We start from the raw sequence: 18,486 nt of genomic DNA, 5'->3' as shown, positions 1-18,486 counted from the left end.
TTAGGACATTTGAGTTGATCATTAGAATGTGTGTTCAAGGATATCACATGAACTAGATGACCTTTGAAGGTCCCTTGCAACCCAAATTATTCTATGATTCTGTGATTTCTGCCATCATTAAAAGTCACCTGGAAGAGCAGTCACTTAAGCAAGAGGGAAAAAAGTCAAATGGAATGCATAAACTTCAGCTGTTAAACTTTTGTCTATGCTTCATGTATCTCCTTTATGCACTAAAAATAGTGCATTAGCTGAGTATTTGCTTGAGCAGCTGAACATCTTCAAGGATTGAATCCTAAGGATATTAGGGATTTGGTTTTTTTTGTTTTGTTGGGGTTTTTTTTGCATTTTTGAGATAGCCTACTAAAAGTGTCTGGCAGTTCTTTTGATTTTTGAAAACCATTTATTTTGTCAGTGCCACTGCAAATGCAATACTGCTTTATTTTTATAATGTAAAAATAGAATATAGAAATACATCATGCAGCATGATATATAAATTTAGTGCATTCTGCCTTTGTCACTGATGTATACCTGACTTAATTCCTTTCTCTCTCTGTTAAATTGTGGGGTTTCTTGTTTGTTTGCAAGACTTTTGTGAAAAAATTATCCCTGCATTGGTTCTTAACATTTCTGTACTGCTGTTTCCCCCTCCTCTGTGCTTCCTCCCACATCAGGTTAGAATCTGTCAGTTTTTCTTCTTAATATTCTGGGTTCTTCAGACTAATGCTGCTGATTTTTGTTTTGCCTTCTTTTTGAATCTAAATTATTCTCTTTGAGAAAGGGAAATGCAAAATCCACAGTGATTTTGAGAATCTTAGAACACCAAGTATTTTGTCCGGTACTGTTATCCTAGTTCCTTTAGTTGTAGATTGGCATCTACAGTGCAATGGAGTGTATCTTTGGACAGGGAGCAAACTCCTGGTTCCTACCTTCATGATATGAGGGGCAATGTGTGTGAGTTGGAGGACTTTAGGGAATTCATATAGAGCTCTTTGGTCTGGTAATGTCTGTACGCTTGTGTATAATTATAGTGGCACTTACTGAGACACCACTGAAAGGAGAGATACTTAAAGCAAGATCATGAAATGGCCTCCTGATTTTTTTTTTTCTGTTTGTGTGTGTATGTGGCTGGAGAAAATGGGAAGATGAATGTGGGAGGTGATTAATTTTTAGGCAGGTGCATGAGTTAGAAACATCTTCTTGTGCTACAAATTGTATATTTATTCTAAGAGTGCTGGGCTCTCTGAATTTAATGTTTAACCTTGGGAATAATGCTAATGGTTGTTCCTGTGGCAAGTATGGAATTTTAATAGTAAAAGTATATTTCAAGAATGAATCCTGATAAGGAATACACTACTTTGACACTTACTTTTCTTGTCTCTTATGCTAAATAAACAAATAACTTGGTGACCTTCAAAGTTATCTTTTCATTTTCGTATAACATTTATATGAGAAGCAAAAATACCAAGCAGACTTTTTTCTTTTGGGGAGTATGTGGTTAGCTTATTTGTTAGGTTTTTTGTTTGCTTGTTTTGGGGTTTTGTTTTTTTGTGTGTGTGTGTTTTTTTTTTTTCTTTTGTTTTTTTTTTTGCTTTTTAAAAAAGTGGTTCTAGCCTTTTGTGATTAAAAACCATTTCAGTATCACTGAGGGATGACGAGTCATATAGCTTATATTGAAGTGCTATTTTCTGTGCAGGATATTCATTTATAAGCAAGATATGGATTCAGTTATGAGAATGCAATAGTTGTGATTTTTATCTAAACTTGTTTGTTGCAGGAGATGGGCTATGGAAAACAGGTTTCTTTCATTTTAAGAAAATCAGTATTTCTTTAATCTCTTTTCGTTTTTCTGGACTTGAAAGCTATAAACAGTATGCCACTATTGCAGCAGGCTTTTTTTTTTTTTTATTGTGCCTGTCATTCCATGCAATTGATGAGTATCCAGAAGAGTATCCAAAAGCATTCAGAGGAAACATGATTGTCATTGCTATTTTAAGTCATGCATGCAAATCCAGTATTTTACCAATAAATAAAAGAAAGTCACTAGAGCCTTACTCTTGTAGTCTTCAGTTACTGCTGTATGTACTTCCAATGAGTGGTGGAATAGGTAACCTTACACTGAATTTAATGTTGCTTATGATTTTTATAGCTAGGTTAATAAAACCTTTAAAAACAGATTTTAAGTGGAATGCCGGCATAAGCTTAATCATAGTCTGTAAATGAAGAGTCTTCTCAAATTTAACAGCAAGCATAAACTAAAAGCAAAATAGGTAGAAATGGTATTTCTGTATTTGTCAATTTATAATTTAAGTTACTGAGTTACAATTAGTTTTTAGTATGATAAAGAGTTATTTAAGACTTCTTTTAGTCTTTTATTTTAAACTGGTTAGAAAAGGAAAACATTCTTTGTAGTTTTAGCACAGGTAGTCTATATTAGCAGGTTTAAAACTACTTGATAGGGGTAACTTGATTTCTAACAGCTTATAATGAAAGGGAATGATTTGACAGAGATACATTGGGATGAGTCTGAATACTGAAAAAGAATCTAGGGATTGAACTCTATGGACTTGCTTAATGAAGATTTAGATAAAGTGCTGCTAATTAGTGATTGTGATGTGCTTGCTACATATACATTTTATACATGTCTATATATAAAGTATATAATATATGCTATGCTATATAGCCTTTAAAATACTATGAGCATATATATTTTAGTTTCATTTCTAAGAGAATCCATTTGCTGTGCATACAAGGGTAGAACGCACATGATCATCCTGAAGGAGCTTCAGGAGTTTGTTTAGAGAGAAGCATTGAAAGTGAGTAATAGAATTTACATTCACACTTATCATAGCTAAAATATTGCTTAGGTAATGATATATCAGCTAGCTTCTTAATTGCTTTAAAGTATTTGATTAATGACAGTAAACTCTACTTAAACCTCATGTCACTACCTCTATAAAGGAAGCACACAAGTGTTACCTCTATTTCACATATGGGCAAAGTGAGTGAGGGATAATGTGCTCAGCATGACAGCCAGAAAATCTGAAGCTGCTCAGGGAGTGGTAGCTGTTGTATATCTCATGATTCTCACGCAATCTGCACGCTCAGTTAAAAAGGGTATGAAAGAATTCACTTTGTGACATCGCTTACAAAATAGAGGAGCAAAAAAAAGTAAAAAAAAAAAGCTTATCTGAAATTAAAAGCATCTTCTGTACCGTTACTGTCTATCAAAAAGATCTAATGAGCATTGCTCTGAATTTTTTGAGGCAGACTCTCTAGAAATGTTTTCTGTTTGTTATTCTCTTTTCTCTGAACTTTCTGTAGTAATTTAGTTAATATCTCTAAGCTAATTCTAGTAATTTTAAGATTGGCTCACATTCCTAAGTCAAGTTATTTTTTTAAATCCACTTCCCTCAACACTGACGTTCTTACTTAATGCATTGAGAAGTGACCATATAGATGGTTTCTGATCTCTCAAATGTAGGTGACGTAGAATTTCTAGAGTACACATACAATTTTGATATCATTTGACTTTTAATTTTCTGTGACATGGTTTCAGTCACGATAATGTTTCATCGACTCACAAATATAATATATCTTACCCAAAGTGTTTCAGTAAGCCTTATTTTTTCCTTTTCTTTATATGACCCACACTGGATCAAAACTTTCAGAAATATTTCTTTTCTTTCTTAAGAAAACATGATTTTTTTTTTCTTTCTTAAAAAAAATATTTTCTATTATTACTGAGATTCCATATTTTTTCTCTTATAATTTGTAAGAAAATCATAGCCTCATTTAGACGGGAAAAGCCTTTAAGATCACTGAGTCCAACCATTAACCCAGTAGCACTGCCATGTCCACCACTAAACTGTTTCCCTAAGTACTGCATCTGCACATGTTTTAAATACCTTCAGGGGTGGTGTCTCAGCCCCTTCCCTGCACAGCCTGTTCCAGTGTTTGACAACCCAGTTGATGTAGAATTTTTGTCAACCTCCCATGGTTCGACTTGAAGCCATTTCCTCTCATCTTGTCACTTAGGAAGATGCTATATCTGCTTGTCTCAAAACGTCATAACAAAAAGATGCAGAAAGAACTTTAAAGAGTTAAATCTTACTGTGTTTTGTAAGTGTTTGAATATAAATATGTTTTCCTTATTACATAAGGAGACAGTAGTCCAAAGGAGCTGAACACACACAAACTTTGACAGATAATAAAAGGGAGACAAAGACATCCTTTCCAGTTTCTAAACTTGATTTGTTTCAGTCTGGATAACAGACATGAACGTTAAGGCTTGATGCAGAATTGTCGTGTAGTATAATAACATCATCATTTTAGTAGTTCTTCTCATTGAACCTTTCTTGGTTTTAAATCCTGGATGTCTGTCAAAATGGTAAAGGGAACAATTCAGAATTCAAAACTCCCATTTTTGTAAGACTTAATTATTAAAAGTTCCTTCAAGTGAGGCATCACAGAGCTGAAGCAGTGAATTTTTTCATGTTTGAATAGAAGAACAAGACTGTGCCTTAAAACTGCAGTAGATAGCATTTTAAGTGACTGCACTGTTGAAGCAATGAAAGCCACATGAAGAAAAGGTTGGGCTGTGTGTTGCAGGGGATTCACTAGTCATGTCAGAGATGACAGTTGTTCCGTGGCATAACAGCATGTGTCAAGGTAATGGAAGTTTAAATGAGTGAACAGTGGAGATGTGATGAGCACGTGTAGCCATGGACTGGAAGGAAAGCAATCCTCGTATTTTAGTTCGTGCTGTTGTAAAACATGTGGTGATGTATCCTACTGCATCAAAACTAATCAGCAAAAACATTGGGGATAGGGGACTAGTCAGCACACTTAAGCATAGTTAAGAGGAAAACTTCCTTGCTTCAAGTGTTCATTCTCTCTTTCCTCCAATCCCACTTATCTTTAAGTAGTAATAAATAGCAGTGATTATTTTGCTGAGCTGAAACCTGAAGGACAATAGTTTGATTATTTCTCTTACTTTTTATTATTGTCTGCTACATAGTCAAATCTCTCTAAGAAGTAAAGCTGTCAGGGTGAAGTAGGCATCAGAAGGTGAGTGGCAAGTACAGATCTCTTCCTTACAGAAATGACAGTTCACATTTATCTTGTCTAGATAGAAACACCTCTTTGTCATCTGTAATTGCTTTTGCCAGAATGAGAAGTTCCTAGGTTCCTGAGGGCAAAATTTTGCAACAGAAGAGCCCTGAATGTGATTAATTTGTGTGTTGGCAGTATATCAGGCAAGAGGCCAAAAGATAAAATGATGGAGAGCCAACCTGTTCTCCCAGCTGAGTCATGACGTGCTGGGATTAGGGGAATCTTGGCTGAGTTCAGTTAATTAGGGTAACTTCACTGAATGTCATTCTAGTGCAACTGCTGCATCTTTTCTTTTGAGAAAGCTTTAAAACAAAATTTGCTTTGCCTGTGGTGATGGACCTGTAAAATAGAGTTTAAAAATAACAGCTATGCAATTAAAGTACATGTACTCTTTAAATGGCTTTTGGAACCAGATCTGTTTAACCTTCTGAAATACTTGCATTTCACAAGTTGTAGTAATAGAGTTTCATAAACCAGTGCCCTTTTCAAGTGACTGTAACAGCAGTGACTGAGTAAAATTGCTTTTAATAATAGGGGAGAAAAATGAGTAGGGAGCTTGCAGTGAAAAACATCCACTCATTTTTATTAACTACTCTCCATCCTTCTTTTCAATATTTAAATGAATAGTGTGAGATTATTTTTCCTTATATATTTAGTCACCTGCTCATGCAATGCATGGACATGCACACTAGTTTGAGCACAAGACTGGACCAGTTGGTGTCAGTAAAGTAAGTAACTTTCATTCTCTTGTGTTCAAAGAAAGAGCTTCGTAAAGTGTGACGGGTGTGTTATTTCTATTGACTATAACTGGTTTTGAAAAGGAGATGAGTTAGTTGTCTGATTAGATTTTCATCTGTAAATGAGGATGTATTAAAATTAAGGTCAAAATAATTTTGCGCAAAGATTCTTGCTCAGAACTTTAGTCAGAAGAGATCAGTAGTATGTGAAGTGTTACTTTAGACTCGTAATGGGAGGAAGATGTATTGTCAAGAAGATACGGTGACCGAGGTGGGTGTGTGGTGTGAAAAAGTAGTTTCAGTTCTACTGACTCAATTTATGAGGGCAGCGATTTTTAAATACCTGTGTCTTCCACATATCAGAAATAATTTGGCTCTGTGAAATGGGAGTTTAAACTGTGACTTTGTAAGCTGTAAGAAAACAAAACATTCAGAATTATTCTATTACAGGTCACAGAAGATTTTTTTTCAATGTCAGGATTTTGTTTTATATGTCACTTACCTTAAATATCAGTTTTGAGCTATGTCTCGGCCATCACATAAATTCAGTTCTCAAAACTTTTTTATTTTCAACCTAGACATAACATGCTGTGTATTTTTTTTTTCTTAACCAGCTATGATGGCAGTGTTTTTTTAAAAACTGTTTTTATTGTTTCTTTCAGGAAAAAGTGGATAATTTTATTTATTACTTTTTTTTTGCCATATAGTTCTCTTAAGAAATAAAATAGCAAGCTTAAGTTGATCATTAATTTCAATTAACTAATAAAAATGTTTATTTTTTTCTTACAGGAGATGATCAGATGGAGAGAAAAGGTCAAGTTTTAATCCTTTTAGTGGAACAAGCTCTCAGTTTCCAGGACTACAAAGCAGCTAGTATGCATTGCCAGGAGCTCATGGCTGCAGGTGAAGTGAATAAATGGGGTGATGGTGGTAAAAATCTGAGTTCTGCCTCTTGGCTTACTGTGATGTGTGGGACTTCAGAGTGGTCCATTTCATTCAAAAATCAGTTACATTTTGTTTGGAAGTCAGCTGACATCTCTATGGAATGGAGATGCATACAGCAAATACTGTATGTAATAAGATAGTTACTGAACTATTAGACATGTAACCATAGGGAGCTTTTCTATGCCCCCGGGAACCACAATGTCTCATTCTTTCTGTGCTGTATCCCTCTCAAACAGGTAAAAATATGTGACTGCAGCTAGCAGGAATGTGCAGGTCTTTTAGATGTCTTTCTGTCAAAACTCTTATGACATTTGTGCTAAATTATTTACATAATTTGTGTATGTGAGGGTGTAAGTGAAGGTACGTGACATATATGTGTCAAGCTACTAAGGAATATAGGATTTGTTTCTTTGGCTCTTTTTTTCTGCCTGGAGATTGAGTAGGAAAAATCTGAGATTAACTGAGGTTCTTGTAGTATATCAAGTGATGTATTTTACTTTCTTTTTTCAGCCACTCCAGTAAGGTGTTCAGTATCATGCTCTGAAGTAAATCATGCTTTTCTTACTGCAATCAAAAATAATATAATGAGTATAAATAAAAATATGGTGTGTAGGCTTACATATGCCTATTGTACTGATATCTACAATATGGTAATAACAAGTCTTCCATTTATTTGGTCAGTCTAAAGTCGGGTTGCGTCTGTTTCATGGAGCCTTTATGATTCCTTCCTCAGCGGATGTTAAGTGTTGTCAAGAATGCCACATGCCCTGCTTTATCTCATCCAGTAAGAATTATGCTGCATCCTCCTATCACTTGTGAAGCTTACCAACTGCAGAAGTACATTTTGTGTTCCCTTGCAGGTTATTCTAAGAGCTGGGAAGTTTGCAGTCAGCTTGGGCAATCAGAAGGCTACCATGATTTGGGTATGCGTCAGGAACTCATGGCTTTTGCTCTGACGCACTGTCCCCCGAGTGCCATAGAGGCATTGTTGGGAGTGAGCAGTTCATTGCAAACCCAGGTAGGTGTTTTCTGAAACTTGTTTCATGCAAGTTCAGTGCTTACCAAAGTAAAGGGGAGTTGTGCTCATTTTGAAGTTTGTTCCCTTAAGTTCCTACACCCAACAAGTGCATGTTTGTTCTACTTTATACTTACACTGTTATATTTCAACAAATGAGAAGGTATTTTTTAAAGTATTTTTATATGATGAGTTTGCTTCTCAAGTAGAAGTGCAGTTATATTCTCTCTCTTTAGTTCTTTTAATTTCTTAATTTATTGCCCAATGAAAACATTTTATTTGCAAATACAGTTAAAGAATATTTTCAGTATTTTCCAGGTGTTTACGTCTTGTAATGCAGCTTTGTTAAATGCCCACTTAAATGTCTATTAAATGTTTATTCTTACATTTTAAAGATTTCTACCCAATATACAATTATTTTCTTACTTATTTCAACCATGTAATGGTTTTAACAAGTACAACAGGCTTTGTATGGGACATCTTTACCAACTTCTTAATCACATCTTAGGTGTTCAGCTGATCATATTATATATATTGTGTCATTTAAGTACAAGTTATGGCAAGATGTCATAGCAAACCTTTTCAAAAGTTTTATTTGAAACTGCAGTGCAGTAATTTAGGTTGTCAAAATGTTAAATTTGTGTTCAGTGTAGTTGTGGTTTGGCCTACATACTATTACTTATTTAATTGTCTCAGTTGTCTAAGAGTTCACAATGTTCATGGATTTATCTTTGTGTAGTAAAAACATCTTGGAGGTTTTGCATTCTGTGTGGCTGAAAAACGGGGGAGAAGGGAGCAGTAGCTACAGTACTTACATTGTCTAAAGCAGCAGCAAATGCATAGCCATTTTCTTTACAAACTTGTGTAGCAACGTGCATGAAAAATACAGGCAACATACGAAGACAGTCTGTGTTGCTTCAGTAACAGGGTAACATCAAAATAAAATGGTATAAAGGATTTGAAATAAAGTCTAGCTCCTGAAAGCTATTTACCGTTTGGTTTGGTTTTTTTTTTTTTCCCATCATAAAAGCACTCAAATTTGAGAGAGGTATGTACAACTATGAGCTTAAACATGAGTGGAATCTTTGTAGAATTGATACCCATACAGTATAGAAATACAGACTTGTTTCCTTCCGTATGTGCCTATGTTTAGAATTAGAATTTGAAGTCAGACAAATTTTTGGCGCTGGTTGAACCAAGATTTGTTAGACTTTCTGTCAGCTCACTGCTTCTATATTGCTGTCTCATTCTTTGTGAGGGCTTCGTGTCCTGTCAGTTGTAACGCAGAGCAGCTGCTCAGCCACAGGTTATTACCTTCTTGCATCTCACTTCTCCAAGGGAAAAGGTTATCTATTTTCCCCATTCACAAAACTTAAGACTGAATTTGTTGCTCAGATTTGTTAGTGCAGTGTCATTTGTAGAAAAAGACCAGTGATGATTAATTTGGTATTTTCCCTAGGAAGCCAAACCCATGTAATGATTTCTGTCAAAGCATATTTAATCAGTTTCTTCTGCAATTACGTTTTCCATAAGCTAAGTATAAGCTTTTCAAATTCGTTCATTAGCTCTCCTATATGTTCTGTCCAAGCTTTTCACATATGTTCATTAATGCTCTTATATGCTCTGTCTTTGTGTGTAGATAGATATATGCAAAAAAATCTTTATCAGATGGTCAGGCTGACCAGACGATATAAATGTCTATAAGTATTTTTTGACCTTCATCTGTTCTATGGTATGTGGAGATTCTCCTCACAGATCTACTATCTTGTGTAACATTTGCCTCTGTGGAGTTGCCCAGCACCTGAGAGGCATAGTTCAGATAAGTGATGTTTTTCACATAAGTTCTTTAGCCTACATAGTAAAGCAGTGTGCATAAAATTAACAAAAAAAAAAAATTACATTGTATAGAGGAGTATTGCACAAGTCCATGGAGAAGGGAAGGTCATTTTATCTAGGGACTACAACAGTGAGAGGATGTCAGAGATACCTATGCGTTCTACCTGTTTTCCCCTGCACCCTTGTTTTTCTATTGTGGAAACTTTTACATCTGAATTTTTTGGGTTCCTTCTCACATCAATCATAGTTCTTACATTTGATTATTTGACTGGTAAGAGATTATATTTATTTTGTATTTCTAGATTCTTTATCAGGCTGTGAATTACCAAGTTTTTCCTTCAGAAGGAGGTGAGAATGTAAATATCTCGGGACCTTCTTCATTGATCAGTAAGGATACAGAGGTAAGCTTTAAAGAGGTTTTTTAAAAATAATAAATATTTTGTTCTGCGTTATACTAAAGAGCTGAGTTTGAGTTTTTAGGAACATTTAACGTTCCAGATAAAATGCACAACTTCAGAGACATCTACTAGTTTCTGTTCTTACTAGATTAAGTTCAAGGTTTTGCTTATGTCTTTATAGTCTGTTCCAATTTTTCATTGCTTCTTCCTGCGCAGTCTCAGCACCATAGCAAAGAAAAAAAAAATAAACCCAGCGGTAGGAGAAAAGTGCGACAAAACTTAACATGATATTATACGTTAATGTTGGCTTGATTTTTGATCTGCCCCAGTTGCAAAGCAAGCCATTCAAAAATAAACCTGAGCAACACATTAAGTAAAAAATGTCTTGAAGCTTACAACTACTAGTTTATAACTTTCATGTATTGCATGTGAAACTATTTTCATGTATAAGATCAGAAGGAACATTGAGTCTTTTGTGGCACATAGAGGCAGGGCAGAAGGAAAAATGGTCTGCTATTCTTTTTACTTCTCCTGGTTATTATTTTAAGTTTGTACGTTTTCAGTTACAAGTTCATGTCTCTCTTTAAAGAAGATATAATTGCCTATATATACAAGAAATACCTTTTTCATTACTCTAGATGGAAAATTCTAAGTTTAGCTTATTCTTTTCTCTGTTTTCTGTTAAAGTTTTTCTGTAGATGGTAAACAGATCTTGTAGGGGTGGGGAGGAGGGCAGAAATTTTAAAGAAATACAGGAAAGAATACAGAAAGAAAGAAAAAAGGTGGTTCATGTTGCATAGTCTGACTTTTTGAGGAAAGTATCCAAGTTGCAGCTTCCTTGATGTCATTATACCTGTGGGGAATTTTTTACCAATGACAGCTGTAGATGGAACGTGCTAGTCTTTTTCTTTGGTATATTAAACACCATGTGGCTTAAAAAACAAAACCTCCCCATCACGTTATTGGAAGGGGAACAGATAACCTCAATGTATAGTTTTATATTTTGTGTATGCCTTTTATGTATCTATTGGCATATGTGTGTACTTGGTGTACATATATGCATATGTAAATAATCATCATTACATATACATAAAATGAATGGGCAGGAAAAGTAAAATAGCACTGAAAACAGTATTCAGAGGAAGAGAGCTGAACACTTCATGCATTTGATAGAATAAAGAATAGGTCTGTTTCAGTGGCATAAATTCTTTCTATTTCCTGGAAATTGGTAAACGAATCTCTCAAAGAGAAATATTATTAAGTATATGTTAATAAAACTGTGGAGCCTCCTGATGTGAGTGTGGATGCTGATGTTTGCAATATTTTAATCTATGTAACAAATTTGTCATGCGTCATATGTTCATATGCTATAGTACTATTGACTGTGTATTGTGATGGAACAATTAGACATGCATGTAAATGATCCATAAACTTATTCAGAAACTTAAGGGTCTATCAGAGTTGAGTGAAGTCACTAATTAACTTCATTATTGATTCAGTTCGGATATCCAAAGCACTTTTCATTATGCTGGGGAATTCACATTCAGAAATTTCTGTAATGTATCTGTTGTGTTTGTTTTTTTTTTTTTTTTTCTCTGAAGTTCTTTCCCTGTAGTTGTGGTTGTCTGTTTAGAGTTGGAACTAAGTAGATCTGTCAAGTTTGTATGTTGCTGCATTGAAGCTTTTTTCTTTCTGTTTTTTATTCTTGTTGTACGCATGTCATATTTCAGGCTGTTAAACTGTGAAATGAATTCTGTATACTTGCTAATTTTGTCTGTTGACTTCATAGGGCTTTATAGCTTCCTTCATTTCTTGCAACGACACAGGAGGAAACAGCCAAGAATTTAGGCACTGTATAACCCTTTCTTTGTTACAAACATCTGAAATGTTAGAAAAGCAGTATATTCAATAACTCAGTTTCTTCAATTTAACTGAATCCCCTAACTGCAGTTGCCATAGTTGCACTTCACATAATTCCTCATGCTTACTCTTCGTTGTCTTGCACAGAATTTCAGTTTCTTCAAAGAAAAAACATATGATAAATATTTTTCCACTTTCATTTTACTCCTTTTTCACTTATGTCATAATTAACTTATAGCATCCTTTTCACTAGCACTTGACAAATGTTACTCTTTCTCATGTGCTGATGCCTTTTCAAACCTGCTGCTTTAAATGCAGTTTTCCTTACCTTGACTTGACTGAGCTTCTTCTAGCATACGTATATTTGGGCATCCCTTTCTCTGTTGCCATAAAAGTACCTATCTTCAGGTACATCAGTTTCCCTTTCAAAGCATTAGTGACCTTTTTCTACTTCTTCTTACCTTCATCTAGTATTTAATCATTAATTGCCACTATAATTTTTTTCATTATACCAACCTACACTAGCTGGTCATAATTGTCAGTAATTCTTCTCTTGATTAACTCCTTTCTAGGGATGTCTAAATTCATTTCATTGCTGTTGTTTTATGGTTTAACTCTTAAGCATTTTTTCCCTAAAACAAGTTGAAGTCTTGAAAGCAGCTGGCTGTATATTTCTGCAGATTGCATAGAAATGTGTCACTTAACATTGCTATCATATTGGCTTCAAGTATAACTTTTACAAATTTTTGGTGGTCTTGCTAAGAAGGAAATTCTTGATAGCTACAATAAAGATGCATGTAATTTTTCTGTAGGAACTAATGCATTTACAGGAGAATGTACTCAATTACTTTAGTGCTGATTTTCACTGTTGGTTGAACTCATAGGATCCATTGAAGAAATTATCCTTCGAAAGCTACATTGATTCCAACGTAGTAGACTATTTTTAAACAAAGTGTTGTTTTCCTAATCCCCACCCTTTTTCCTCTTTGTTGGATGCTACAGATGCCTCAACAACTAATGTTGTGCTTCTCAAATAAAGTATGTCAGTGACAAAATTAAGGTCTTGATTCATGAAAAGTGTTTTGAAATATTATTGCTAACATTGTTAGATTAATGCTTAGTCAGAAGGGGCTGTTTTGTGCCGCTGATAACAAGTGTCTCTCAGACCTACCATTCAGCCAGTTCTCAATCCACCTTGCCATCCACTTACGCAGTCTGCTTTTGAGATTTTCCATGAGGTTCTCATGGGAGATAGTGTCGAAAGCCTTGCTGAAGGTAGGCAACATACAATGCTTTCCCCTCATCAGTCCAGCTATTTGTCCAATTGTAGAAGACAATTAAGTTGGTTAAGCATGATTTCCCTTTGATGGATGCATGCTGACTACTTCTGATGACCTTCTTGTCTCTCACATGCATGGAGATGGCCTCCAGGATGAGCTGTTCCATCACCTTTCCAGGGCTTGAGGTGAGACTGACTGGCCTTACCTAGTTCCCAGGGTCATCCTTCTTGCCCTTTTTACAGACTGTCAGGACTATCAGTAATGTCCATCAGCTGCCTCAGGACTCATGGGTGCATCCCATAATAATCTTAATGCATACTAACTCTTAATGCAGTGACTGCTTTTTGCATGTTTTAATTATGGCACCTTGGCTTAATTTCCATTAAAGATACCTCTCAGCCCCCCACCCCCAGTAGTCCACATTGTAGGCGTTTATTAGTCTCTCTTATGTGGCTTATTTAAAAAATAGTTGGCTTTATCTTTTCATTAGACTGTTTAGAATGATAGAATGATAGTTTAGAAGATAGGCTGAGGAAGCTGGGGCTGTTCAGCCTGGAGAAGAGAAGGCTGCATGGAGACCTCATAGCAGCCTTCCAGTACCTGAAGGGGGCCTATAGGGATGCTGGGGAGGGACTCTTCGTCAGGAACTGTAGGGACAGAACAAGGGGTAACGGGTTGAAACTTAAACAGGGGAAGTTTAGATTGGATATAAGGAGGAAATTCCTTCCTGTTAGGGTGGTGAGGCACTGGAATGGGTTGCCCAGGGAGGTTGTGAGTGCTCCATCCCTGGCGGTGTTCAAGGCCAGGCTGGATGAAGCCTTGGGTGGGATGGTTTAGTGTGAGGTGTCCCTGCGCATGGCAGGGGGGTTGGAACTAGATGATCTTGAGGTCCTTTCCAACCCTAACTATTCTATGATTCTATTCTATGATACATATGGGCATATATGAGTATAGGTATATATATGTATAAATTTTTTTGCTGTTATTTCAGAGTATCTTGGTAACTCAGAATTTGTTAGCTGACATTTTACATCAATTTAGATTCATGGAAATTTGTTATTATTATTTATATTTTAACCAAAAATTCTTTTATAACGGATATCAGGAAGAAATAAGAAAATATTTTCTCTCAGGCACCCCTCAAAACCCCCAAACTATAATTTCCTCCTGAAGATAAAACTAAAGGATACAATTAAAGTTGTCTTCTTAAGATGGCATCTCTAACAGTCTTTAAGAAATCATTTATTTTGACAGATTGACTCCAGAGAGCAAAAAGTTACAGCCTGAAAGTGGTGTTCTGGGTACACAGAAGAATGGCTTTTCAGAAAACAGAATTCTTATTTGTGCAGGAAAGACTGTAATTACTTGTAAAGAGTTGAAATTCCTTTTAGAAAAAAAAGCAGTAGCGTTTATCTGATAGCAGTGGAGCTATAGAAGCACACACACCAGCATACAAGTTAGTCTATTCGTTTTGACACAACCGAATGAGGTTTATTTTTTTAAAAAAGTATGTTTTGTTCAAATGCAGTTAAGAACTTGGGCCAGGTTTTTGTTTGGGGTTTGGTTTTTTTTTTTTTGTTTGTTTGTTTGTTTTTTTTCCTTCTCTCATTCTGGTTTGGTTTGGTTTGGTTTTTTTCCCCATGAAGAATCAGGTGTCCTGCAGTATCTATTTAAAAACAAAAGGCAAAGAGAGAAATCAGTATTCTGTATCTAACATTTCAAATATAAAAAGCTTTTGTACTAAGTACCAAGAGTAGTTTAAAAAAATACACAAACAAGAAATTTTACTATTCAAGCCACTATACCTTGAATTTTCTGTTACTTTTTAACTTTTCAGAGTAAAAAATCTAGCATGTTCTTTCTTCACTTGGTGAAGTAAGAGTTTAAATTTCCAGTTTAGCCAGTCAGTTCATTAGTTGGTACCCGTGAAATACAGAATATAATTTTGGAAATTACTAAAAAAGATCTTGAAGCCTTACTGTAAAGAAGCACTTAAAATGGACCTGCTACTTCAGTGGTCAGCTTAAGTCAGCGATTGACTACATAGTACAGTAAAAAGTACTAAACATATGTTCAGCTACAGTGAAATTCTATGTTATTGATGCTAACGTATTTTGTCACTGAGGTTACAGTGGAATGTAATTTATTTGAGTGTAACTTGGCATCCTTTTGCTCTGATGTCTGAACCTTTGTCATGCATAAGTTGTAAACTAAGACCTCACAGTCAGTTATACAGGTAGAATTTTTCTGTTTCAGTACGCTTCAGTGTATGGGGAATTGAATAATAGAGGTTTTTGGGAAAAAACATTGTATGTAAAGCTGTTGAAGTTTGCTGTATGGAGGCAAATATTTACATTTCCTATTGCTGAAGACTGTTTACATTAGCATGCTAATTATATTTTTGTCTGATCTTTGTAAAGGATGCAATTAATACAATCCTTTCAGGGCTGAAACAGCACAGATCAACCACCATGAATGTTCAGGGTATTATTTAAACACTCTCTACATAAGGAAAAGCTCATATGGAAAGCTCCAGTTATGGAACATGTCTTATACTTTTAAGAATTGACTTAATGTGTGAGTTTACTGAGGCTCAGTGAAGATGTTTTGAAGGATAATGTGCAGATGTATATGTGCATGTATTGCAACCTTTTAGGTTTGCTGTGTTTGGTAACTTTTAAGTGCCAACTGCAGAATTTCAAATCTTGATGATACTTTTCAACTTTGTCTAGAGACAAATGTGTACACCTCCTCAGCATTTCTCCTGCAGAGAATTCAATTTAATTATCACTGCCTTTGTACAAATACAGGATTGTCTCTGCTGTCAGCTTTCTTGAAGATTTATTTCAGCATGCTCAATCTCAGTTGTAGAGAGATCATTATTTTAACAGAACCATTCAACAGTTATGTAAAACATTACAGTTATAAACTTTGGAGTTAAAAACAGCTGGTGTCTCTGGAAACAGGAGATTATGACTGAATAAAAGGCAAAATGGTCTGTTGCTCATGCTAGTCGGTTCAGATTGAAACTCCTAAATCACTTTTGACTTGTCTTTTTGTTTGTTTTTAGGACAGCTGCTGCTTAAATCAACAGTCATTAACAGTATCTGAACTCTAACTCATTTGGGTTTAGGTCGATAGCCTAATTAAAGCATGAGTCTAAAGCTTGCCCTTGTGTGTTCTATATGCTCACAGGATGAAACCAACGTCTCCTCTAGCCAGTCTGCTGATTTGTTGTACTGGACGACATCAAAAACCATGAAGGTGTTGTCTAACACAACTATGACTACAAAAGCCATGCTGCATGCTATCAGTGATGGACAGTGGTGGAAGAGATCATTAACTTACCTTCGACCATTACATGTAAGGGATTGCTGATGTGTCTCCAGATGTTTACACATTCACTGATACATGGGTATAAAAGCTAGGCTGCTTTGTAGGTATCTGATAGCTGAAGACCTCAAATCAGTAAATGAATTTGAGACATCATGAGATTGTTTGCTGGCAAATCCCAGTGAAATTAGGGGTCTAAAGCTGTTTCTGTTCCTTGTTTTCTAATCTGCTTGCACCTTCTTTCTTAGGATAGTGTGAGAAGATGTAGTTGAAATTTGTCAGAACTTCAGAACTTTGGGGAAGAAAGGACAGTGAAACCCACTCTTTAAACACTGTCATTTTATATTCAAAGCTGTTTCGGTTTCTCTTTTCTACCTTCTCTAGTCAGTGCATTTTGTATAATGTTTACAATACTAGATTTTCTGATGCTACTTTGGAGCATGATTCTCTTTCCTATTTTTAAGAATATTGGACCGCATTCAGCATTGGTTTATGTAAGATAACTCCTATCTTGCTCCCCATTGAATTACATGATATTTTCAATTACAGTTGTTTCCCTTCTGAATAGCAGGTATAGACTTTTTAATGAGCTTTATTGCAGGTAGGCTCAAGTATATTTATTTTTTTCAGGGCCACGAATATGGAGATGTATTAGAAGGTGGGCCTGGAGAAAACACCACTGTGGAAAAACAGGGCTGTCATCCATTTTATGAGTCTCTAATTGCTGATCCGTATGTTGCAGAAGTAAGTTTGTTACAGAATCTGGAAGTGTTAGGGGTTGTTTTGAGATCTTAGAATTAAGTAAAAATACGGATTTTGTATTATTTGTATGACGTGAAATATTGTGCAGTAGTAGGAAAAAATCTGGAATTAGTGTAAAGGAAAGCAAATGCAGGAATTGATGTAGATAACTGCATTTCATGCAAGTGAGCTAAATATAACTGCAGGGTGTAGTGCACATGTGTCAGTTATCTTATTTTACTTCTAGTCTGAAATCAGCTATGGAACATACCAAAACAATTCTTTGGAAAGCTTTGCAGAAGTATTACTGAAAACAGAGAAACTGACAGAAACAAAGATCGAAGGAAAAGAGCTACTTCCAACTACAGAAGGTATGGTTACGTGTATATTCACTATTTACTATATATAGTAAATACAGGAGAATCTGTGGGTGGGTTTAAATACATAGAATTGCACGCAATGATCTGAAGTATTGTTTGGGTAGTTTGTGTAAATTGTGATACAGTTTAAGATCTCACATTGGTTAAGTCTTGGTAGAAGTAGCTGCAGAGTTTTCAAGAGAAGTGGTATTTTTAAAAAAGGTTGCTCAGGAAAGACTAGAAATCCGAAAGTTGCCTTTAAATAAGCAGAAATTAGTATTGGCAGGCTGTGAAAAATATCAATATAGTGGGGAGGAGGAAATTGTTGAAAGTTTTCTGAATATTACCATGTACAGATATTTAAATGGAAATTTGAAATCCGTGTTATTTGCATGTCTGCCTATATGTGTGTTGATTTGTTCAGATTCTCTGTGTTTTATATATAGCTTTCAGTATTGCAGGATTATTAGTATTTTATTTTCTAATTAACGCTTAACTATAGATTCTGTAATTATCAGAGCATTTTGTCTTCTGATGTTTCTATGTTTATGCTTAATAATTTGTTCATTGAAACAGTTTCACTTAAAAAAAACAACAACAAAAAAAACAGACCACAAAAAACCACGTTTGTTTTTCTTTCCTTTTGCTATCTCCTACCAGTTTAAGAAATTAACTGTTTAAATATTTATATGATGTTAGTGTCTTTTGAAGGAAGATATCTGTATTATATTTTACTTTGTGGTAATTTCTGCCATGAAAAATGAGTATAAGATATCACTTGCAATATGAGAAAAGTATCAAGTGAGACTTTCTTCCTAAACCACACAGTTTTATTCCATCCGTTTAGTGAAAATGAGCATATTTATCTTA

The 18,486-nt window shown here is 35.2% G+C and overlaps 1 protein-coding gene across 1 annotated transcript in view; it reads left to right on the top strand.

The window, feature by feature from the left end:
- NBAS (NBAS subunit of NRZ tethering complex) overlaps window positions 1-18,486 on the top strand; it is a 182,627-nt gene that overhangs the window by 62,942 nt on the left and 101,199 nt on the right. The window contains exons 33-38 of the mRNA XM_065681650.1: window positions 6,639-6,752; window positions 7,655-7,812; window positions 9,948-10,046; window positions 16,379-16,546; window positions 17,147-17,260; window positions 17,505-17,628. Of these exons, the coding sequence (XP_065537722.1) occupies window positions 6,639-6,752; window positions 7,655-7,812; window positions 9,948-10,046; window positions 16,379-16,546; window positions 17,147-17,260; window positions 17,505-17,628 (777 nt within the window). The remainder of the gene's footprint in view (window positions 1-6,638; window positions 6,753-7,654; window positions 7,813-9,947; window positions 10,047-16,378; window positions 16,547-17,146; window positions 17,261-17,504; window positions 17,629-18,486) is intronic.

Source organism: Lathamus discolor, chromosome 5 (assembly GCF_037157495.1).
Source record: "Lathamus discolor isolate bLatDis1 chromosome 5, bLatDis1.hap1, whole genome shotgun sequence".
Taxonomy (NCBI): domain Eukaryota; kingdom Metazoa; phylum Chordata; class Aves; order Psittaciformes; family Psittacidae; genus Lathamus; species Lathamus discolor.
This window is presented reverse-complemented; position numbering and strand designations above follow the sequence as displayed.